Consider the following 22,558-nt stretch of genomic DNA (forward strand, 5'->3'; position numbering starts at 1 on the left):
CTACACAATGGAATATTAATTCAGTGATAAAAAAGGAAATCTTGCCATCTGCAACAACATGGATGAACTTGGAAGGCATTATGCTAGGTGAAATAATCTAGACAGCAGAGAAAGACAAATACTGTATGGTATTACTTATAAGTGGGACCTAAACAAAACAAACCTGATTTCATAGAAACAGAATAAAATGTCAATTACTGTTACTGAATCACAAATCCATGTGCCTGATGCACAGTGAGGCCAATCAATACTGAAACATTAGAGTTTGGAACGGAGAGATTTATTACAGGTTCATACAAGGAAATGGGTGGCTCATGCCCCAGTAACCCCAAGTTACTGAAAGTTGTCAGCAAACCCCTTTAAAAGCAAAAGGTGAGAGAGCAAGTGTGGTTAGTTGTTGCAAACTTCTTGGTGTCAGATCCTTTGTTCTTGAGGTCAGGTCATGGTCAGGTTAACGATGTTCCTGTAAATCTCTACCAAACGAAAGTTATTCTCTGCCTGACAAGAAAGGGCAAGGTCCCAAGGCACAACTTTCACTCTCCAAGGTCCCAGGTCCTGGTTAAGAGGAGGCAGATCTCAATTGGCAGCTCCCTCAGGGCCAGGTTCCCACACCCTGCCCAGCTGTCATCCCTGAGGGAGCCACGCATCCAACCCAACTGGCTCTCAGCCTCCTCAGGCCACCCAAATGGGGGAAACTGGGTCTCACAGCCTGTGACCAGACAGACAGCCATTGCTACTAGGTCGCAGAGACAGATATAAGGGAGAAGTTCACCGCTGCCTCAAGGCCTGGACCAAGGCTAGTGGAGGGCCTTAGTGAGGGCTCTGGTGCCCCGCAGGACGTAATCCCCAGTGTGTTCCCTGGACCCTCCAGCTCACCGGCTGGCCCAAGGCTGTTCCTCCTCCTTCTCTTGGAGGACTCCCAAGAGAAGTCCTAAATCTGTCTCTTACCTCACTCCCCACCTGATGACCACCACACCACTGACAGCTGGCTGAATTGCTTCTGAACTGGCCCCTCACTGACAGTTCCTTGTGGGTATGACCCACTGCAGTGCTGACCAGTAGCTGAGCAGGACAACTAACGGTCACTCATTGACAACTGGCTGTTTGTGGGCAGGGACCACTGAGGCACTGGCCAATGGCTGAGCAAGACTTGTTGCCTAGTAACAGGGTGCTGGACTAAGGAGGCACCATGGTGGCTAACTGCTAAGGGCTGTGCCTGTCCTGTTCTGTTATATTACCAAGTTAGGAGGAGAAGCAAATAGGAAGATTCAGGTCAAAGGGCCAAACTTTCAGTTATTAGATAAGTCTGGAGGATCTAGTAATGTATAGCAAGGTGATTATAGTTAATAATATGCTATTGTATACTTGCATGCTTGAAAGGTGCTGAGAGCAGATCGTAAGCATTCTCACTGTAATAAATAAAGAAGAGTTAACTTTAAATACATGAAGCAATGGATATATTAATTAGCTTGATCTTGTGTAATTGTTCTGCAATGTATACATATAGAAAATCATCACCTTTTACACTTCAAATATATACATTTGTCAGTTACTTTTCAATGAAATTAGAAAACAAAAAGAATCAAATTGGTATGCTGATATTCTTTATTAAAAATGTCTTTCTACCGTTAAAAAAAAATTATTCTACCTATGTGTTCAGGAACCCAGAGCTGAGAAATTAAAGTGATCAAGGTTCAGAAACACATTTATAATTCTTGTAAAAATGGAAGGCAAACACTCTCTGAAGCAGTGGTTCTCAAACTTGATTCAGTTCAGTTCAGTTCAGTCGCTCAGTCGTGTCCGACTCTTTGCGACCCCATGAACCGCAGCACACCAGGCCTCCCTGTCCATCACCAACTCCCGGAGTCCACCCAAACCCATGTCCATTGACTTGGTGATGCCATCCAACCATCGCATCCTCTGTCTTCCCCTTCTCCTCCTGCCCTCAATCTTTCCCAGCATCAGGGTCTTTTCCAATGAGTCAGCTCTTCGCATCAGGTGGCCAAAGTACTGGATTTTCAGCTTCAACATCAGTCCTTCCAATGCACACCCAGGACTGATCTCCTTTAGGATGGACTGGTTGGATCTCCATGCAGTCCAAGGGACTCTCAAGAGTCTTCTCCAACATCACAGTTCAAAAGCATCAATTCTTCATTCAGCTTTCTTCACAGCCCAACTCTCACATCCATACATGACCACTGAAAAAACCAAAGCCTTGACTAGACGGACCTTGGTTGGCAAAGTAATATCTCTGCTTTTTAATATGCTGTCTAGGTTGGTCATAACTTTCCTTCCAAGGAGAAAGTGTCTTTTAATTTCATGTCTGTAGTCACCATCTGCAGTGATTTTGGAGCCCAGAAAAATAAAGTCAGCCACTGTTTCTACTGTTTCCCCATCTATTTGCCATGAAGTAATGGGACCAGATGCCGTGATCTTAGTTTTCTAAATGCTGAGTTTTAAGCTAACTTTTTCACTCTCCTCTTTCACTTTCATCAAGAAGCTCTTTAGTTCTTCACTTTCTGCCATCAGGGTGATGTCATCTGCATATTTGAGGTTATTGATATTTCTCCCGGCAATCTGGATTCCAGCTTGTGCTTCATCCAGCCCAGCGTTTCTCATGATGTACTCTGCATATAAGTTAAATAAGCAGGGTGACAATATACAGTCTTGATGTACTGTTTTCCTATTTGGAACTAGTCTGTTGTTCCATGACCAGTTCTAACTGTTGCCTCCTGACCCGCATACAGGTTTCTCAAGAGGCAGGTCAGGTGATCTGGTATTCCCATCTCTTTCAGAATGTTCCACAGTTTATTGTGATCCACACAGTCAAAGGCCTTGGCATAGTCAATAAAACAGAAATAGATGTTTTTCTGGAACTCTCTTGATTATGGAGCTTTAAAAACACTGATGCCTCACATTCTGAATATCTGCATTCACTGGACTGGGGTTCAACCTGCCATCCTAATTTTAAAGGCTCACTTGGTGACACCTGCTGCTGCTGCTGCTAAGTCGCTTCAGTCATGTCCGACTCTGTGCGACCCTATAGACGGCAGCCCACCAGGCTCCGCCATCCCTGGGAGTCTCCAGGCAAGAACACTGGAGTGGGTTGCCATTTCCTTCTCCAATGTGTGAAAGTGAAAAGTGAAACTGAAGTTGCTCAGTCGTGTCCAACTCTCAGCGACCCCATGGACCGCAGCCTACCAGGCTCCTCTGTCCATGGGATTTTCCAGGCAAGAGTACTGGAGTGGGGGCCCACTGCCTTCTTCATTGGTGAGCCCAGTGAGTAGCAAAGATTGAGAACCACTGTTCTGAAGAGATATAGCTTCAACATGGGCCACGCAGGATCCCCACCAAGCATGACTGAGAAAACAAAATTTGACAACACCCGAAGGAACAATCCACCAAGAACAGGCAGAAATAACAAAAAACAGAGTTAACTTCTAAAGAACTTTAAAGATAACACAATTATTTGTTATAGACTATATAATATTAAAATAACTAAAGATGAAAAACCCAAAAATATAAAATGGAGGAAAATACAAGGACAAAATAAAATTCTAGAAAGGATACATTCATTGATTTTAGAAACTCAACAAGTGAGTTAAACAGCAGACTAACAGACCTGTAGAGAAAAGTGGAGGGCTTCCCTGGTGGCTCAGTGGGAAAGAATCTGCCTGCAGTGTAGGATCTGTGGGTTTATTCCTGGGTCAGGAAGATCTCCTGGAGAAGGAAATGGCAACCCACTCCAGTATTCTTAAGCCTGGAAAATCCCATAGACAGAGGAGCCTGGTGGGCTACAGTCCGTGGGATCAAAAAAGAGTCAGGCATGACTGAGTGACTAAACAATAACAACAAAGAGAAAAGTGGAGATCAAGGTGATTGTTCTGGAGAAAATACCTGAAACATGGCACTAAAAGATGCATAATTGGAATTACAACAGACAAAGTGAACCATGCAGATAAATAAGGTCAACATGTTCCTAATTCATGTTCCAAGAGAAGAGAAAATGAAAGAGAGGAATATTTTAAAAAATAATAAATAACCTTGCTTGCTAAGTCACTTCAGTCGTGTCCGACTGTGTGACCCCATAGACGGAAGCCCACCAGGCTCCCCTGTCCCTGGAATTCTCCAGGCAAGAACACTGGAGTGGGTTGCCATTTCCTTCTCCAATGTGTGAAAGCGAAAAGTGAAAGTGAAGTCTCTCAGTCGTGTCCAACCCTCAGTGACCCCATGGACTGCAGCCTTCCAGGCTCCTCCGTCCATGGGATTTTCCAGGCAAGAGTACCGGAGTGGGGTGCCAGTGGCTTCTCCGATAAATAACCTAAAATACTTCAAAAAATACAGAGAGAGACAGAGATGGAGAGCGAGAACAAAGGCAGGATCAAGGAGCACAGCGACAGAGCAAATGATGCAAACATTAGCAACAGCTGAATCTGAAGAAAAGGTATGGGAGGGTTCCTTGTTACTACCTTTAGTTATGCAACTTTTTTCTAAGGTTGAAACTATTTCCAAATAAAGTATGTATTAAATTTTTTATGAAATTATGGCTATTTTCCAGAATTAATGGGAAGCAAGAATTAGCAAATTTGAGTTTCAAGCAGGATAAGTAAAACTAAATCTATACCTTAAATACATCACACTGGAAACTATAAAATATGAAAGGCAAAGAAAGTATTTTAAAAGTTATCAAAGATAAATTACCTATAAAGAGCAAATCAAGGCCACAATGGGATATTGTCTCACACCTGTTAGAACGGTCATTATTGAAAAGACAAAGAATACCAAGTGTTGGAGAGAATATGAAGAAAAGGGAAGCCTACTGTATTGGTGGGACTATAAATTGGTGAAGCCACTATAGAAAACAGTATGCAGGTCCCTCAAAGAACTAGAACTATCATATAACTCAGCTATTCCATTCTGGGTATCTAAAGAGCACCAAAAAACTAATTCAAAAAGGTATATGCAACCCTATGTTCAGGGCAGATTTGTATACAATAGCCAGGATATGGGAACAACCTAAATATCTATCAATAAATAAATGGATAAAGAAGATGTAGCATATATACACATTAGAATATGACTCAGTCATAAAAAAGAATGAAATTCTGCTACTTGTGACAACATGAATGGACCTTGAAGGTATTATACTAAGTGAAATAAGTCAAATATGATTTCAACTCTATGTGAAACCCAAAAATCCAAAACAAATGAACACACAAAATAAAATAAAAAGAAACTCATAGATACAAGATCAGATTAGTGGTTACCAGAGGGGAAGGAGCTTGCGGGGGTGGGAGAAATGGGTGAAAGACGTCAACTGTGAATGGTAATGGATAGTAAACAGACTTGTGATAGGGATCATTTCATAGTGTACATAGATGTCGAGTTACAATGCTATATACCTGAAACTTATACAATAATCAAAACAATATTATAAAGACAAAAATATATTGATAATGAAACAACAATTAGACTCAATAGGCTTCTCAACAGCAACTGCTTGGAGCATTTTCGGAGCTCACCTTATCCTCTACTAAGTCTCAGATCATAGTATTTTTTCTCAGCTGCCACATACTCTGTCCTAATTGAGGGAGAAGACTGAAGTGAGCTCAGCACTATCAGTGACTTCATTTGGAAGAGACCGGGACAACAGCAGATGAAAGCAGTGGTAAATATCGAATTCCTTGCTAACTATGGTGTCCTTGGAAATGCACTGGGCATTAACTATCCAAATGAAGAAACAGAAGTACTACAGAATCTTATCCGCTATTCATTCCCTTCTTGTCAAATGACAAGCTTAAAAGAAACTCATTTTTCTACGGGACTTCCCTGATAGTCCAGTGGTTAAGAATCCTCCTTGCAACACAGGAGACTCAGGTTCAGTCCCTGGTCAGAGAACTAAGATCCCACGTGCTGTGGAGCAGCTAAGCATGTGCATTGCAACTACTGAGCCCATGAGCTCTTGAGCTTGTGTGCCTCTACTAGAGAGTCCATGAGCCACAATAAAAGACTCCACATGATGCAACAAAGATCCTGTGTGCCACCACCAAGACCTTACACAGCCTAATAAACAAATAAACTTTTTTTTAAAAAAAGAAACTTGTCTTTCTAAATTGATATGTTAAACATTTCCTTTCACTGACAGTATCTAGTGTTGGCAAGCATGTGGCATAACTGGAATGCTCATATGTTGCCAGTGGGAGTATCAGATAATAAACCACTATGGAAAACAGTTTTGCAGTTCTTAGAAACTTGAGATGCATTTGTCATACAACCTAGTAATTCCACTTCTTAAGTATTTGTCCAAAAGAAGGAACCACATGTCTGCATGAAGACTTGGACAACTAGAAACAATACAAATGTTCATCAACAGATAAATGAATTATATAGTATATCTATACAATGGAATATTACTTGGTATTAAAAAAGGAACAAACTACTGATATACATAATCGTGAGGGTGAATCTCAAAAACATCATGCTAAGGAATAAGCAAAAGGCCCATAGTTCATACTTCATGAGTCCTTTTATGTGAAACTTTGGAAAAAACAAATCTAGTCTATAGTAACAACAAAGAGATGATACTTCCCTAGAGCCATGCAGGAGGGTGGCTGATGGTGAAGGGAGGGACAAGGGGGAAATTTGGGACTGATGGAAATGTTCTCCACTTTTAGTGTAATGATGGTAACATGAGTACATACATTTGTCAAAACTCATGAAACTGTACATTTGAGATGGGTGAGTTATATGTAAATTACACCTCAATAAAGCTGATTTTTAGAATTTCTTTCCTCTTGCCAAAAACATTTTCAGCTGTTTTCCCACACATACTTATCATTTTCTCATGACGTGCTCTTCCTACACTTTCCTCTCTTTGTTGACTTTATCATTGTCTCGCTTTTGAAATATGATTTTTCCCTATCTTAAGGCTAGGTCATTAAATTGAGATTATTTTCTTTTTGCTCTAAAAAGTAGGATATGATGGAGAGATTGTGGTATAAAGAAAAGAATTTTAGAGTGCTCAAATCCCAGATTTACTGATTATTAGCTATGTTATTTTAAGCATTAGTTAAACACTCCGAAATAGATAACTAGTGGGAAGCTGCTGTATCACACAGGGAGCCCAGCCTGGCACCCACTGATAACTTAAGTGGATGGGATACGGTTGGGAAGGAGGTTCAAGAGGGAGGAGACATATTTATATATATATTTATATATATATAACTGATTTCAAACTGATGTACGGCAGAGACCATCGTAGCACTGTAAAGAAATTATCCTCCAGTAAAATAAAAATAAAAAAATTGCACTGCAAAAAAAAAATATCTTACTATGAAAAGTCAGTCAAACTCAATAATGTGTTTAGTGATATAGTAAAAATTATGAATTACATAAAAGCTAATGCATTCCATTTGAGAGTATTCTCTTTATGTAATAATAGGGAAACTGATCACAAACAACTGTAATGGTATACTAGGTACACTGGTTATCTAGGAAAAATGTTCTGTAGAGAATGTCTGCACACTGAAGAAACTCAAGAGTTACTAATAGAAAAGGAACATGTCTGGGCTCAGTTTTGCAAAGATATGTATTAGACAGCCAGACTTGCCTATTTTTCTGAAATATATGTGTCAAGTTAATAATCTTAATATTTCCAAACAAGGAAGAAATACACCATATTTTCCAGTAGTAGATGACTGAAAAGTCAAAATAAACATTAGAAGCATAAAAGGACAGTTTTCACAGATCATGTCATGTTTCATAATTTAACAACTATTATCCACACAGCAGGTAATGATTTTGATATTGCTCATTTGCTCAAAATGATTACCAAACACCTGACAGAACTGATAGAATGCTTAAAATTTTTATACCCCACCAAAATCCATGCATAGGAAATTCATGGAACCCAAAACCATTCGTTGAAAGACAGTTTAAATTTAATATTATTTTACAGGGCTTCCCTGGTGGCTCAGATGGTAAAGAATCTGCCTGCAATGCAGGAGACCCAGGTTTGATCCCTGGGTCAGGAAGACCTCCTGGAGGAGGAAATGGCAACCCACCCCAGCATTCTTGCCTGGGAAATCCCAAGGACAGAGGAGCCTGACAGGCTACAGTCCATGGGGTCGTAAAGAGTCAGACACGACTGAGCAAATAACACTTTCACTTTTCACTTTTACAGGATAAATTGTTGGAACTGGCCACTAATGAAGCATTGACAATGAATTTTTAAAATATTACATCACTTGCTTTGTTTTTAAAAAGCATTAAAAATGAGTATCTTTAGAGCTTCACTGGTGGCTCTGTGGGAAAGAATCCACCTGCCAATGCAAGAGACATGGGTTCAATCCCAGTCCAGGAAGATCCAAGCCACAGAGCAACTAAGCCCATGCATCAGAGCTGGCTCTAAAGCCCAGAGGACACAACTACTAGGCCCATGTGCCACAGCTACTGAAGCCCATACGCCCCAGAGCCCGTGCTCCACCACAGGAGAAGCCAGCACGATGAGAAACCCACACACCGCATCCAGAGAGCAGCCCCCACTCACCCCAGCTAGAGAGGAGCCCACCCAGCAATGAAGACCCAGCCAGCCAAAAATAAAATAAATTAATTAATGATTTTTTTTAAAAAAGGGAGTATCTTCAGGTGGTGGAACTGCTTTAAAACCTCTTCCTCTATTCCTATTAGCATACCTCTAGAAACTGGCTTTCTCTATTACGATGCTATTAAAACAGACATTAAGTTTGAGCAAGCTGTTCAACCTAGATGGGATAAAGCAGCAAGCAAGAAGCAAGTTGGTCACAGTAAAAACCTTTTAAATGGATACACATAGTGGAAATAAAATATACATGTATAGGACGTTGAATATAGAGATTCACTATATCCTTCATAAATGCTTTAATGAAATTGTAGGATACGGTAATAGCAATTCTCTATATTAACCATCTATATACATTAATCATCTATACATATACTTTGAATAAACAACATATGTAGTTTTGGTAACTCTTTTTTTCTTTTTATTCTGTGTGATGTTTGTTCTGTTTACATTTACATAGACACGATACACCAATGGAACAGACTAGAAAGCCCAGAAACAAATCACGCAAACACAGTCAAGTGATCTTGGGGACTTCCCTGGTGGTCTAGGGGTTAAGACTTGCACTCCCAATTCAAGGGGAACAAGGTTCGATCCCTGGTCAGGGAACTAAGATTCCACATGCTACATGGTGTGGCCAAAAAAAAAAAGTGATCTTTGACAAGGATGCCCAAGATTGTACAATGGGGAGGAGATAATCTCTTCAACAAACAATGTTAGGAAAACTGGATATCTACAAGCAAAAGAATGAAACTGGACCCTTAAACCATACACATAGACACATACAAAACCTTCAAAATAGATTATAAAGACTTAAATTTAAAGCCTGAAACTATAAAATCTCTAGAAGGAAAAGCTTCATGACATTAGTCTTTGCAATAATATCTTGGATATGACATCAAAAGCTTAGACAAAAATAGCTTACAGACTCCAGGAGTAAAGATAGTGCTTCATGCTGCACTTTTCCTCCGTTTAAGTTTTAGGAGTGACCTTTGATTCTGAACATTTGCTGATGTTTATCTAGGATAATGGGGAAAGCAACATGGAGGAATTCTGAGGGAAAAAAAAAATGTGGTTTTACAAGGACCTACGGAGGCCTGGCGTGCTGTGATTCATGGGGACGCAAAGAGTCCGTCACGACTGAGCAACTGAACTGAACTGAACTGACAGTATAGCATATGGGCTTCCCCAGCGGCTCAGCGATAAAGAATCCTCCTGCAAAGCAGGAGATGCAGATTTGATCCCTGGGTCAGGAAGACCCCTGGAGTAGGAAACGGCAATCCACTCCAGTATTCTTGCCTGGAAAATCCCATAGACAGTGGATACAGTCCATGGGGTCACAGAGTCAGACACGACTAGGCGCATGCGCGCACACACTATGCTGTACAGCTGAAACTAACATAACATTATTAATCAACCTTATGCCAATATAAAATCAAAAGTATTCAACGAGGTTGGGGTGGGGGCGGGAAACTGTTGGGACACGCGCACACAAAGTGGTTTTAGCAAACTAACCATGGGTCCAACAGTTTCCTGCTCTTAAGACTGTGCTGCCACCCTGTGGCCATTCTTCTCACGACCCCAAACCAGAAGATGCATTTGCTACATATATGTATGTGCCAGCGTGCTAAGTCGCGTCAGTGGTGTCCAACTCTTTGTGACTCTGTGGACAATAGCTCAGTCCACCAGGCTCCTCCATCCATGCAAGAGTCCTGCAGTGGGTTGCTGTGACCTCCTCCAGAGGATGTTCCTGACCCAGGGACCAAACCCGTGTCTTTTCTGTCTCCTGCATTGGCAGGCGGGTTCTTTACAACTAGCGCCACCTGAGAAGCCATATATATATATATATCTCAGTCGAGTCCAGTTCTTTGTGACCCTGTGGACCATAGCCTGCGAGGCTCCTCTGTCCATGGAATTCTCCAGGCAAGAATACTGGGGTGGGTTGCCATTCCCTTCTCCAGGGGATCTTCCTAACCCAGGGACTGAACCAGGGTCTCCTGCATTGCAGGCAGGTTCTTTACCATCTGAGCCACCAGGGAAACCCATATGTATGTATGTATAAATATATACAAACATATATATGGGATATATATATATATATATATCCCTTTCCTCTCAACCCTAACATTTCTCTCATCCCAACTAACTCTATAATGAACTTCGTTAAATCCACCAAATACTCCGCTCTTATTTATTTCAAGCTTACTCTTTTTCTTCAGTTTCTTTTTTAAGTAGTTTTAAGTAGTGTGTTACTGCTATATGAATGTGGGCATTATTATTCAGTGTCAGCCAAACTGCAATGAAAGCAATGAATTAATTGGGCACAGTACATTCAAATAAAAGTAAAATATTTTAGCAATAAAATAAAGATTACTTTACTTCTTGCCATCCAAAGAAAATATCACCTTATAAGCAGCAGCTAGCAACACATAAGCCATCTTGAATACATCCCAAACTGGGATGCCAGAATACAGGTTAGAAATAAATCTTTGTTTACAACTAAACCAAGTAAAAGTGTATTATTACAAATATCAGTGTAGAAGAATTCAGCCTTTGTAAGCATCTTTGTCATAATTTCATATTACTTTATATAGATAACATATAGCATAACTCATCTGACTAAAGATGAAGCATGGCAAGTTAACAAAGACAGAAGAAAGAAGTCTATCTGGGAATCTAGATGTTTCTACAACCCTCCTTCCTTTCTGTAAATCTCAACTCAGCGATAATAATTGTGAGCAGAAACCCAGTGATCAAGGATTTTGTTTCTCTGTGATTAAATTCAGTTTTAAAAGTCATTCTGTGCAATCTAAAAGAAGTTTGGCAAAGTCAATCTCCTTTAGAGTTTTCCAAACAGGTATTCAAAAAACTGTAGCTTAAAAATGGTGATTCATGCAAAAGAACAAAATTGGATACGTATAGTATTAACAAAAATCAACTCACAATGGATTAAAGACTTACATGTGAAAGCTTAAACTGTAAAACTACTAGAAGAAAACTACTACTGCTGCTGCTGCTGCTAAGTCACTTCAGTCGTGTCCGACTCTGCAATCCCATAGACGGCAGCCAACAGGCTCCACCATCCCTGGGATTCTCCAGGCAATAACACTGGAGTAGGTTGCCATTTCCTTCTCCAATGGGTGAAAGTGAAAAGTGAAAGTGAAGTCGCTCAGTCATGTCCGACTTGTTGCGACCCCATGGACTGCAGCCTACCAGGCTCCTCCATCCATGGGATTTTCCAGGCAAGAGTACTGGAGTGGGTTACCATTGCCTTCTCTGAGAAAACTACTAGGGGGGAAAAAACTACTAGAGGGGAAAAAACTACTAGAGGGAAAGCTTCCTGACATTAACCTTGGCTATAATTTTCTGTATGTGACACCAAAAGTGTACGCATCAAAAATAAAAATAGACAAGTGGACCTGTACCAAACAACAGATGCACAACAAAAAAAAGGGTTAAAAAAAAAAACCTGCAGGACGGCAAGAGATATTCGCAAACAACATACTGATAAGGGATTAAGGCCCAAAATGTATAAGGAACTCAGACAACTTGACAGCAAAAACGAAAACAAAACATTCTGACTTAAAAAAAGGAGGGGCGGGGGCAAAAGACCTGAAGAGACATTTCTCAAAAGACATACAAATGATCAACACACATATGAAAAGATGCTCAGACATAATTCATCATCAAGGAAACGCAACTCAAAACCACAGTGAGACAGCACCTCACACCTGTTAGCATGGCTATTACCAAAATGGCAAAAGATTAACAAGTGTTGATGAAAATGGGGAAAAGAGAAACATCATCTGCTCTTGGTGGGAATGTAATCTGATACAGCCATTATAAGAAGGCAGTATAGTGGTTCCTCAAAAAATTAAAAATAGAACTACCATATGATCCAGCAATCCCACCTCTGAATATTTACGCAAAAGTATCAGAGTCAGGATTTCAAAGCGATATCTGTACTCCCTTATATTCATTGCAGAATTATCATCACAAGAGTGATGATATGGAAATAACCTAAATGTCCATCGACAAATGAATGGTTAAAGAATGTGGTCTATATATGCAATGGAATATTATTCAGCCTTTAAAAAGGAAAACCTGCCATCTGCCACAACATGGATGAATCTGGAGGGCATTATGTTAAAAGAAATGAACCAAACACAGAAAGACAAACACTGCACAATCTCTTACACATGTGAGATGACTGATATGTTAATATGCTTTATTGTTATGATTATTTCACAATGTACAAGAACATCAAAAGATCAAGTTATATATACTAAATATACACAATTTTATTTGTCAGTTACACTTCACTGCTGCTGCTGCTGCTGCTAAGTCACTTCAGTCGTGTCCGACTCTGTGTGACCCCACAGATGGAAGCCCACCAGGCTCCCCCGTCCCTGGGATTCTCCAGGCAAGAACACTGGAGTGTGTTGCCATTTCCTTCTCCAATGTGTGAAAGTGAAGTCGCTCAGTCGTGTCCGACCCTTAGCAACCCCACGGACTGCAGCCTACCAGGCTGCTCCATCCATGGAATTTTCTAGGCAAGAGTACTGGAGTGGCTTGCCATTGCCTTCTCCGTACACTTCACTAGACCTGTCTTAAAAACTGACTGCCTAATTGGGATTGCCTATTTCTCAAATTACCCTAAAATGCAATTGGTAAATATACTAGTGGATAGAGGCATATTTTTAAATGGAATGTCATTTATTGAGGTGAAATAAAAGGTAAACTCAGAGGATCAACTTTTGGTTTTATATTTGCCAGTTCATTGAGTTAGGAGGTGAAAATAGAGGCAGGAAGTAGGGACAGAAAGGCAAAACCAGTGGCCAATGATGTGGAAGGAATGGGATTCAATAGACTGAACAAGCGTCAACGAAAGAAAATCTCACTGAAAATTAGCTCGCTGAGGAGGTAATGAATACGCTTGAGACCCATAAAAGGCACAAAGATCAACAGGAAATATTCAAGCTAGAAGCAGCCCTCAAGAGGAGGAGAAGGGAAAGGACTGTTGCTGTTGTGGAGACTGGAAGCTTGACCATGAAAAACAAAACTGAGTGGTGATGCTGCTGCAGGAAATCTTCTGGGTGCTTCCATCATCCCTGACAGTTATTTTTAGCATAGTGTCTACATACATGTATTTTAGCATACTATACATGCTTTGGTCACCTGATATAAAGAACTGACTCACAGGAAAAGACCCTGACGCTGAGAAAGATTGAAGGCTGAGGAAGAAGGGAACGACTGAGGATGAGATGGTTGGGTGGCATCACCGACGCAGTGGACATGAGTTTGGGCAGACTCCAGGAGCTGCTGATGGACAGGGAAGCCTGGCGTGCTGCAGTCCATGGGGTCCAAAGAGCCGGACGTGACTGAGAGACTAACTGATACGTGCTTAAGGACTTTGGGTGGCACCTAATGGAAACATGCACCAGGGATCACCACGCAGTCCTTCAAGCAGGCTGAGGGAGCGGGGAGTGGGAATAACGAGGGTGAGCACGATGACTCGTCACTGTCAACACTAGTGTCCCAGGAGACCGTGTAGAGATGGAGGGGGTGGAGGGGAAGCAGGAGAGGGACGAGGCGCTCTTCCAGGTGAGCCAGGGGCACAGCTTTTCTTAACACTGGAGGCAACCACGCGTATCAATAGCAAGAGTATCCCAGGGAGTGTGTAAGAGAAGGGAAACTGCTAGCACGTAGTAACCCAGGTTTGACAAAAGTACAGCGCTCCTCCCTACTCCAGGGGCTGCGGGGCTATTAGTAGAAAGCGCCTGCCTTTGGGGAACTCAAGTCTCTGCGCCCTTCACAGGGGCCTCCCTCTCACAGAAGGGAAAGCCTCCCAAGGAGGGGCCCTGGCACCACCACAGGTAAAGAAAGCAACAGATCTTGTCCACATCCCAAGCCTGGCTCCTATTTTAGATCAGAACAAAGGCTCTGAGCGCAGAACTTGATTCTCACAGCCGGAGGGAGAAAAAAAAAACAAAAAACCCAACATGTTCACTTAAACAGTAAGATATTACACTCTTATCCAGAATGGAATATGCATTCATGTATATTTTCATCTTCGGAACAGGTGGTTTGAAATGCAAATAAAGTAATAAGTGTCAGAGCCGTATCCTAGCAGTAGCTACTTTGCAAACGTTACCATGGCACCAATTCAACAGTGTTCTTAGACGCGGCCACACCTCGGCAAGGTCTTTCTAACTCAGGACAGCCAAGTTCAAAGGAACTAATGAACGCAAACCGCAAAAAGAGTTCTGAACCGATACAGGAGGTGAATCTCAACAACACAGTTGCCCTCTGAAACAGCTACTTGAAACAGGGCATGAAACTGGAAGGGGGAAAAAGAGGAAATGGACCAACTCCTAGAACACCTGGAATGTGATCCAAGCGTGGAGACAAAATGATGGTAATTATAACTGCTAACACTTGTTTTTAGCTGCTAACAGATTGCGCACAGATTGGGAAGGGCAGACTCCATTTTCCAACTACTCTGGTGCAAACTGTGCTTTACCGGTACTCACTAAATCCTGGCTGAGTGAAGAGAAACCAGACTGTCCTCATGTATGGATCACTGGTGTTAAACTAAGGAAGGCGGTCCTCCCATAGCCACAGTCCAGGGGGCCACTCACAAGGAGTGGAGACCGGGAGCTGGGTTCTGCAGCTCTCCACTTGCTACCACCAGGAGAACTGCTCAGCTGAGGGCGGCATGCATTTATTTCTCAAGTGCGGACAAAGCAGAAGGAAGAGAACTGGGGGGTAGGGATACAGGATGGTGGGGAAACAAGTCTTAGCCAACCCGGCCTGTGAACCAATCAAGGTTCCTGAGGTAGTCCGGGGGCTAAACAGGGCAGGTCTCAACCTCGTTAGCGGGAAATGAAAGGCCAGATACCAAAGGTTAACACGACAAGACGGTCTGTCGTTAGTAGCAAATTGCTGATATAAACCACAAATTCTGTAAGAGTTCAAAGCGGGCGGGAATTCCTTTCAGCTTCCCCTTCAGATAAGGGTGATTAAAAAGATCTCCTGAAAAAGTGAAGACGTGCCAATAGTGAGCCACAGTTGTCTGGCCCTGAAAGCCATCAGCAAGAATGAGACTCTAGAACTCCCATCATTACCTTTAAAAGCCACTAGTCCTCAAGATCCCCTTTAAGACAGTAATGATTCATGGCTAAGATAGCCTAGCGGAGGATGCAAAGGAAGGATGCTTTCAGGACTTTCCATATCACCTTTATCTTGAAAACCCAAAGACTTCTCCTTAAAAGAAGGGTAATTCTGGGACTATTACATATAGTTATCTCCATACCCCCTTCCCACTCAAAAAAGTAAAGGCAGAAAAGGACCTCTTGGTACTGCTTCCATAATGTTTTAGCCATATCAATATGTAAATTTTCTGTAGGTGAGTTGACATTGTAATTTGAGTTATAACCTGGATATCGGGTGTACCACCCAACGACAGACCACACTCAGCACACAATATTCAAAAGAAAGTGAGACTTTGGGCTTGGTTTTTGGCAAGTTTTGATATTCAGGGAGGTCCAGTCTCATGTGTAAGGCTGAGAGAGGCACAAATCCAAGGAGAAAACAATGCTCAGGATCAAGCAGGAGATGGTGTCAGGTTCTAGGTGATCGGTCCATTGCCAAGGGTTAATCAGAAGAGTCAGGATCCCAAGGAAAACCTACACAGGGTGTAAGAAGCCTTGGAGCAAAAAAATATAGCACTAAGGAGCCATCTGGGGCAAACACCCAATCCTATGGACCAGGTTGATGTGTCAGAGGCCAGGAGAAATCTGGAATTTGATGTGTATGTGGTGCCCAGAGTCAGTGCAGAGATATCAGCCATTAGGCTAATGGTGACATGAGTCAAGTCACATCCCATCAACAGCTGGACTGACACTCCTAAAGTATTTTCTGCCCAGGAAAGGATTAATAAAGGACCTCTGCAGGTTTCAGCCTGGAGATCAGGCCGTATCAAATACAGCAATGACTGAGCAGACCTGGGTTGAGAAGACAGAAGTTGATCAAAGTGCTTCTATAGGAGAGGCTGTAATAAATACTTCTGAAGTGGTAAATTAAATTTTGAAAAGTGAGAAATTAATTTTGTTGCTATGGTCAGTTTGTCCCTTTCGAATTTTCTGCTTTATCCATTTTGCTGCCTGGACAAAGTGGTAAACGTAAAAACCATACATAGTAGAAGAACATATGGGAAATACTTAAACTCCTCTTTGATGCAGAAGTCTTTTCTAAATACAATAGTAAACAAAATCATAACACTAATCAGACCACATAAAATGTAACATTTGGTCCAATTAAAGATACCATCAGCATTGTTAAAAGGCTCTATAAAGCAGGCAAAATATTAACAAGAAATATGACAGCTAATGCTCTTGATACATGAGTTACTGCAAATCCATTAGAAAAACCTCAAACAAAAAGTGGTAAAGAATCATACATCTTTCACAGAAGAATAAATACTATATATCAATAAGCATGTAAAAAGGAATTACCTTTTCACCAGGAATTGCAAAGGTACAAAATATAACCATAAAGAGATACTGATGCTCACTTCTTAAACTGACAAAGGGCATATTAATAATAAACAAAACTGCGAGAGTTTCTTTTGTACAAACACTTAATCGTTGCAAAATAAAGTTACTTCAAAATGTTTCTGTAACTATATTATAATGCCCTTGGTTGCTGCTTGAGAACAATAATACTGAAGGAATATTTTTGTAAAGGAAAAATCACTTAAAATTTCAACTTTGAGGGCTTAACATCCAAGACATTATTTATTTGTAATATCCTGAAGGATCATCTTTGCTCTCCAGAACAGGAAAGTTTTCAAAATGCTCTAACAAGACCCACCTACTGGAAATAAAACTCTCAAATGTCAATGAATGAGGGTCCACAACCCATAGAATATTCAAGCATTCCTTCTCCAAGAAGTCTCTACCATTAAATAAAATAGATCCCAAGGTCCTAGTCCCTGCCAAAGGATAACCACCTCCTACTTATTGCCAATGATTTGAAGAAATAGCTGATTTTACATGCAAGCACACTCAAAACCTCCATACAGTATCTTAGATACTTTCATAGTCAGCAAAGAAACAAGAAGAATATTATGAACAAAATGCAAAACCCTTGCTATGTCTTTGGACTCTCATAAATCAGAACCAACTAGACAACCTGGGGGATTCATACTGTTACTACTGAGCTATAGTTCAGTTCAGTTCAGTCACTCCGTCGTGTCCAACTCTTCATGACCCCATGGACTGCAGCACACCAGGCCTCCCCGTCCATCACCAACTCCTGGAGTTTACCCAAACTCATGTCCATTGAGTCGGTGATGCCATCCAACCATCTCATCCTCTGTCGTCCCCTTCTTCTCCCACCTTCAATCTTTCCCAGCATCAGGGTCTTTTCCAATGAGTCAGCTCTTCTCATCAGGTGGCCAAAGTATTGGAGTTTCAGCTTCAACATATGAACACTCAGGACTGATCTCCTTTAGGATGGACTGGTTGGATCTCCTTGCAGTCCAACGGACTCTCAAGAGTATTCTCCAACACCACAGTTCAAAAGCATCAATTCTTCAGCACTCAGCTTTCTTTATAGTCCAACTCTCAGATCCATACATGACCACGGGAAAAACCATAGCCTTGACTAGATGGACCTCTGTTGGCAAAGTAATGTCTCTGCTTTTTAATATGCTGTCTAGGTTGGTCATAACTTTCCTTCCAAGGAGTAAGCATCTTTTAATTTCATAGCTGCAATCACCATCTGCAGTGGTTTTGGAGCCCAAAAAAATTAAGTCTGACACTTAAACAGTTTCTACTGTTTCCCCATCTATTTCCCATGAAGTGATGGGACTAGATGCCATGGTCTTAGTTTTCTGAATGTTGAGCTTTAAGCCAACTTTTTCCCTCTCCTCTTTCACTTTCATCAAGAGGCTTTTTAGTTGCTCTTCACTTTCTGCCAAAAGGGTGGTGTCATCTGCATATCTGAGGTTATTGATCTTTCTCCCGGCAATCTTGATTCCAGCTTGTGCTTCTTCCAGCCCAGCGTTCCTCATGATGTACTCTGCATAAAAGTTAAATAAGCAGGGAGACAATATACAGCCTTGACATACTCCTTTCCCAATTTGGAACCAGTCTGTTGTTCCATGTCCAGTTCTAACTGTTGCTTCCTGACCTGCATGCAGGTTCCTCAAGAGGCAGGTCAGGAGGTCTGGTATTCCCATCTATTTCAGAATTTTCCACAGTTTATTGTGATCCACAGAGTCAAAGGCTTTGGCATAGTCAATGAAGCAGAAATAGATGTTTTTCTGGAACTCCCTTGCTTTTTTGATGATCCAGCGGATGTTGCAAATTTGATCTCTGGTTCCTCTGCCTTTTCTAAAACCAGCTTGAACATCTGGAAGTTCACAGTTCACATATTGTTGAAGCCTGGCTTGGAGAATTTTGAGCATTACTTTGCTAGCATGCGAGATGAGTGCGATTGTGCAGTAGTTTGAACCCATTCCAGTCCATTTTAGTTCGCTGATTCCTAAAATGTCAACGTTAACTCTTGCCATCTCTAATATGTATTGAGTCTTTAATATGTATCAGGCACATATCAAAGCATTTTTTATTTATTCCATCATTCAATCCACAAGATAATCTTGCGAGGCAGGTTCTATTCTTATCCTCATTTCACAAAAAAAGAAAAAAAAGAAGAAGTTGTGGCTCTCAGATGTTCTATAACTTGCCAAAAGTAACAAAGTGGGTAATTGGCAGAGCCCAGATTTGAAATAAGGCAATCTGTTTCTAGAACTTGCACTGTTAACCCATTTGTTCTTCTGTCTCAGAATCTATCAAACAGACAAAGGTTTTCTTATGTCTTTTCCTTCTGTCTCCTCCCCCAGCATTTGTCTAATTCTCAGGATTAGTATCTTGAACTTTCACTATAGGTGTACAGTAAATCACTATCTTTTAGAGTCAAAAGATGTTACCATGGTTATTGTGCTACTTCCTCTAAAGAAAAGTATGGCTCGGCAAATTAAAGCGCTGTTTCATTTTTCCTGCACTGGTTTTATATGTCATTTCTCTTCCTTGTTTAGGGTTGCAGCTAGAAGACAGTAAAACTGACAATGGAGCCCTTATATGAGGAATACCTGGCCAATCATGGAACAATAGTGAAACCTTATTACTGGCTGAGTTTCTCTCTCGATTGCTCTAATTGTCCTTACCATATTCGGACGGGTGAAGAAGCAAGAGTTCCCTACACAGAATTTTATCAGATTTTTGGATTCCCTTATGGGCCAACATATTCTCCAACGAAACACCTCACATTCTATGAGCTAATAACTTCTTCTGGAAGCCTGGTGCAAAAGGGTCATGCTAGCAGCTGCACTGGGAATGATACCCACCCGGAATCAATGTTATTTGAGGTGAACGGTTACTTTGACTCGGCCATACACAACAACGACTACATCAGGCATATCATTCTGTACTCCAGCAACTCCCCTTGCAATGAAGCTAACCACTGCTGCATCAGCAAAATGTATCACTTCCTGGCAAAGTATCCAGACATCACTCTTAGTATTTACTTTTCTCAGCTCTATCACACAGAGGCTGAATTTCCTGCCTCCGCATGGAACCGCGAAGCTCTCCGGAGCCTGGCCAGTTTATGGCCACAGGTCACTTTGAGCCCAATAAGTGGTGGGATGTGGCATTCTCTCCTTAGCAACTTTGTGAGTGGTGTCCAGGGAGCAACTGTTTTCCAGCCCATTTTAATCGGGAGAGCTGCGGCGGATAGGCACAACGCACATGAAATCAATGCCATAACAGGGGTGAAACCATATTTCACCGATGTTCTTCTCCAGGCAAAAGAGAATCCCAACATAAAAATTCAGGCAGCTTTGGAGGGCTACTCCTTAAACAATGTCTTTCCCAGGCAGTCTTTTCAAGTGACAAGCGGACAGCTGCAACCCAATCTGAGCCTCAACCCCAGGGTTCCTGTCGTATTCGTGCTGGTGCCTTATAGAGACCTACCACCAATCCATGCAGGACCAAGTCCACATAAACCCAGGAATATCATAAGGCATTTAAATATGCCTGATATATCATTCCAGGAAATCAGTGATCTCAGAAAGTCTCCCATTGGCATGCCAGTGGACAGAGTAGAAATCACAGGACAGTTTGCAAGTAGCAAAGAAGCAGGTGACAAGAAGAAGAAGAAAGGGAAAAACTAAAATTTGCGTTCCAACAACTGGTCAAGAGACCAAACTACTACCAGAGGACTTTATTAGATAGGCAGCAGAAATCTGGAAACTTTCTCTCTTAGGTCTGATTCAAGACAGAGATAAACTGACACACTCAAAGCAAAACATGAATTATTTATTATCTCAACTATTACAAGGCTACACTATTTTTAACATAATCCAAGATGTTTCCATAAGCAATTTGATCTCTCTCCTTTAGTTTGAAAGTGACAGTATCAAAATGGAACCATTAGTAACTTGCTAATATTCTGATGGGTATAAGAAAATGTCATTATTCTACACTACCCACATCATCTTTCCACTAAAAAAGCCCATGGACTAAATAGCTTCCTAAATTGGTTTTGGTATAAAAAATTTACTGCAAAATTGGAAAACAGCCTGAGTTACTGACATTAAGAGCTGCTTGCAAAAGCAAACCAGTGATTTTCCATTAATTGTTAACCGTGGACAGAAGATTTTAGGCAGCTCATTTTCTTTTTTATGTAAAGCGGTTCAAAATAGTTTGTGGGGAGAAAAGTTCTTTTGCTAATTGATTAGCTATAGCTACCAAAATTGATTTTTGAAACCAGTCACCTGCTCAGTTTGATCTTTCTTTCCAAAGCAGATGATAAAGGTGGGATAATACATGAGAGTCTCCAAAAGGCCTTCTATCACACACCACATAAAATCCAAGCCACTCTTACTGGCTTTCAAGGTTCCTCCTCTACCTTCCTGCCACCCTGTCGCATCAGCAAGAGTATCAGTTCCTGTAGGTCATACACCGTCTCTCCTCTTTGGTTTTCCCTTAGGGTTTAGCACAGTATTCAGACAAAAGGTGGAGAGGAAGTCTGTGAATTTACGTTTCAGTAACTTAACCAATTGCCACTCCCCAACATTCCTTTTCTATTCCAGCCAAGCGCCTGCTTAGCCATACTGCAATGAATATCTTTTTTTTTATAGGTTCCATTCTCCCTTTTTCTGATATAGCTTCCCAAAGTATAATTTGTTTTACTTCCCCTTTTCTGACCCATTCTCTTACAATCTTGTTCCAAACACACTTTTAAGAAGTGCTCCTTGACTAATCCTCTGAGCATGTACATTAATGTGCTTTGTCTGTACTTAATTATATTTGCTGCCTCACTGCCCTCTTAGAAATGCATTACAAGAAAAATGTGCATTCATTTGTAACTTACTACTCAATATGTTCTTAATACGTGTAAAAATTAATTCTAAGCTAGTAAGACAGTTTTGCCATTGGAAGAAAAATCTTAAAGCACATAATACCCCATGCAGAAGGAGGAAGGGAAAGTGGAAGTAAGGGGAAAAAGAAAAGAAAAATGTTTAGAAAAGAAATCTCTATTGTGATTAAAATAAACACAAAATTTTAAAAGGAATTTGTACTGTTAACCTGAAATTTTTAATAAATTTATTAGAATATAATTATATTGTAGGTAAACAGTAATTATTATTTAAAGAGGTACTGTTGAAGTTTATTATTAGATCATGAAATCATATGTCTACAGTGTGGGATGTAGAGTTTTAAAAAAAAAGACCCCAGCATATGAGAAATTCATTATAAAAGTAGATAGATCAGGTACTTCAAAGTGGTCAAGAAGACTACAGCATCAGTCAGGACACAAAGGATCCAGAGTTAGAAACATAGAGTGAAATCTATAATGGATTTGTATTTCAAATGTGAGCCTGGCTATCAC

The 22,558-nt window shown here is 41.0% G+C and overlaps 1 protein-coding gene across 1 annotated transcript; it reads left to right on the plus strand.

Annotated features, from left to right (window-relative positions):
• The first annotated feature begins 14,788 nt into the window (after positions 1-14,788).
• On the plus strand, positions 14,789-21,530 carry APOBEC4 (apolipoprotein B mRNA editing enzyme catalytic polypeptide like 4). Its single transcript, XM_055418793.2, has 2 exons — positions 14,789-15,017; positions 19,704-21,530. The coding sequence occupies exon 2, from the start codon at positions 19,734-19,736 to the stop codon at positions 20,835-20,837; it is 1,104 nt and encodes a 367-aa protein (XP_055274768.2). The 5' UTR covers positions 14,789-15,017; positions 19,704-19,733; the 3' UTR covers positions 20,838-21,530.
• The last annotated feature ends 1,028 nt before the right edge of the window (positions 21,531-22,558 follow it).

Source organism: Moschus berezovskii, chromosome 17 (assembly GCF_049115385.1).
Source record: "Moschus berezovskii isolate FMDL1 chromosome 17, NW_MosBer_1.0, whole genome shotgun sequence".
NCBI classification, from domain to species: Eukaryota; Metazoa; Chordata; class Mammalia; order Artiodactyla; family Moschidae; genus Moschus; species Moschus berezovskii.

Coding starts and splice junctions, on each gene's coding strand:
- APOBEC4 (XM_055418793.2), top strand. CDS start 19,734: ATGGAGCCCTTATATGAGGAATACCTGGCCAATCATGGAACAATAGTG.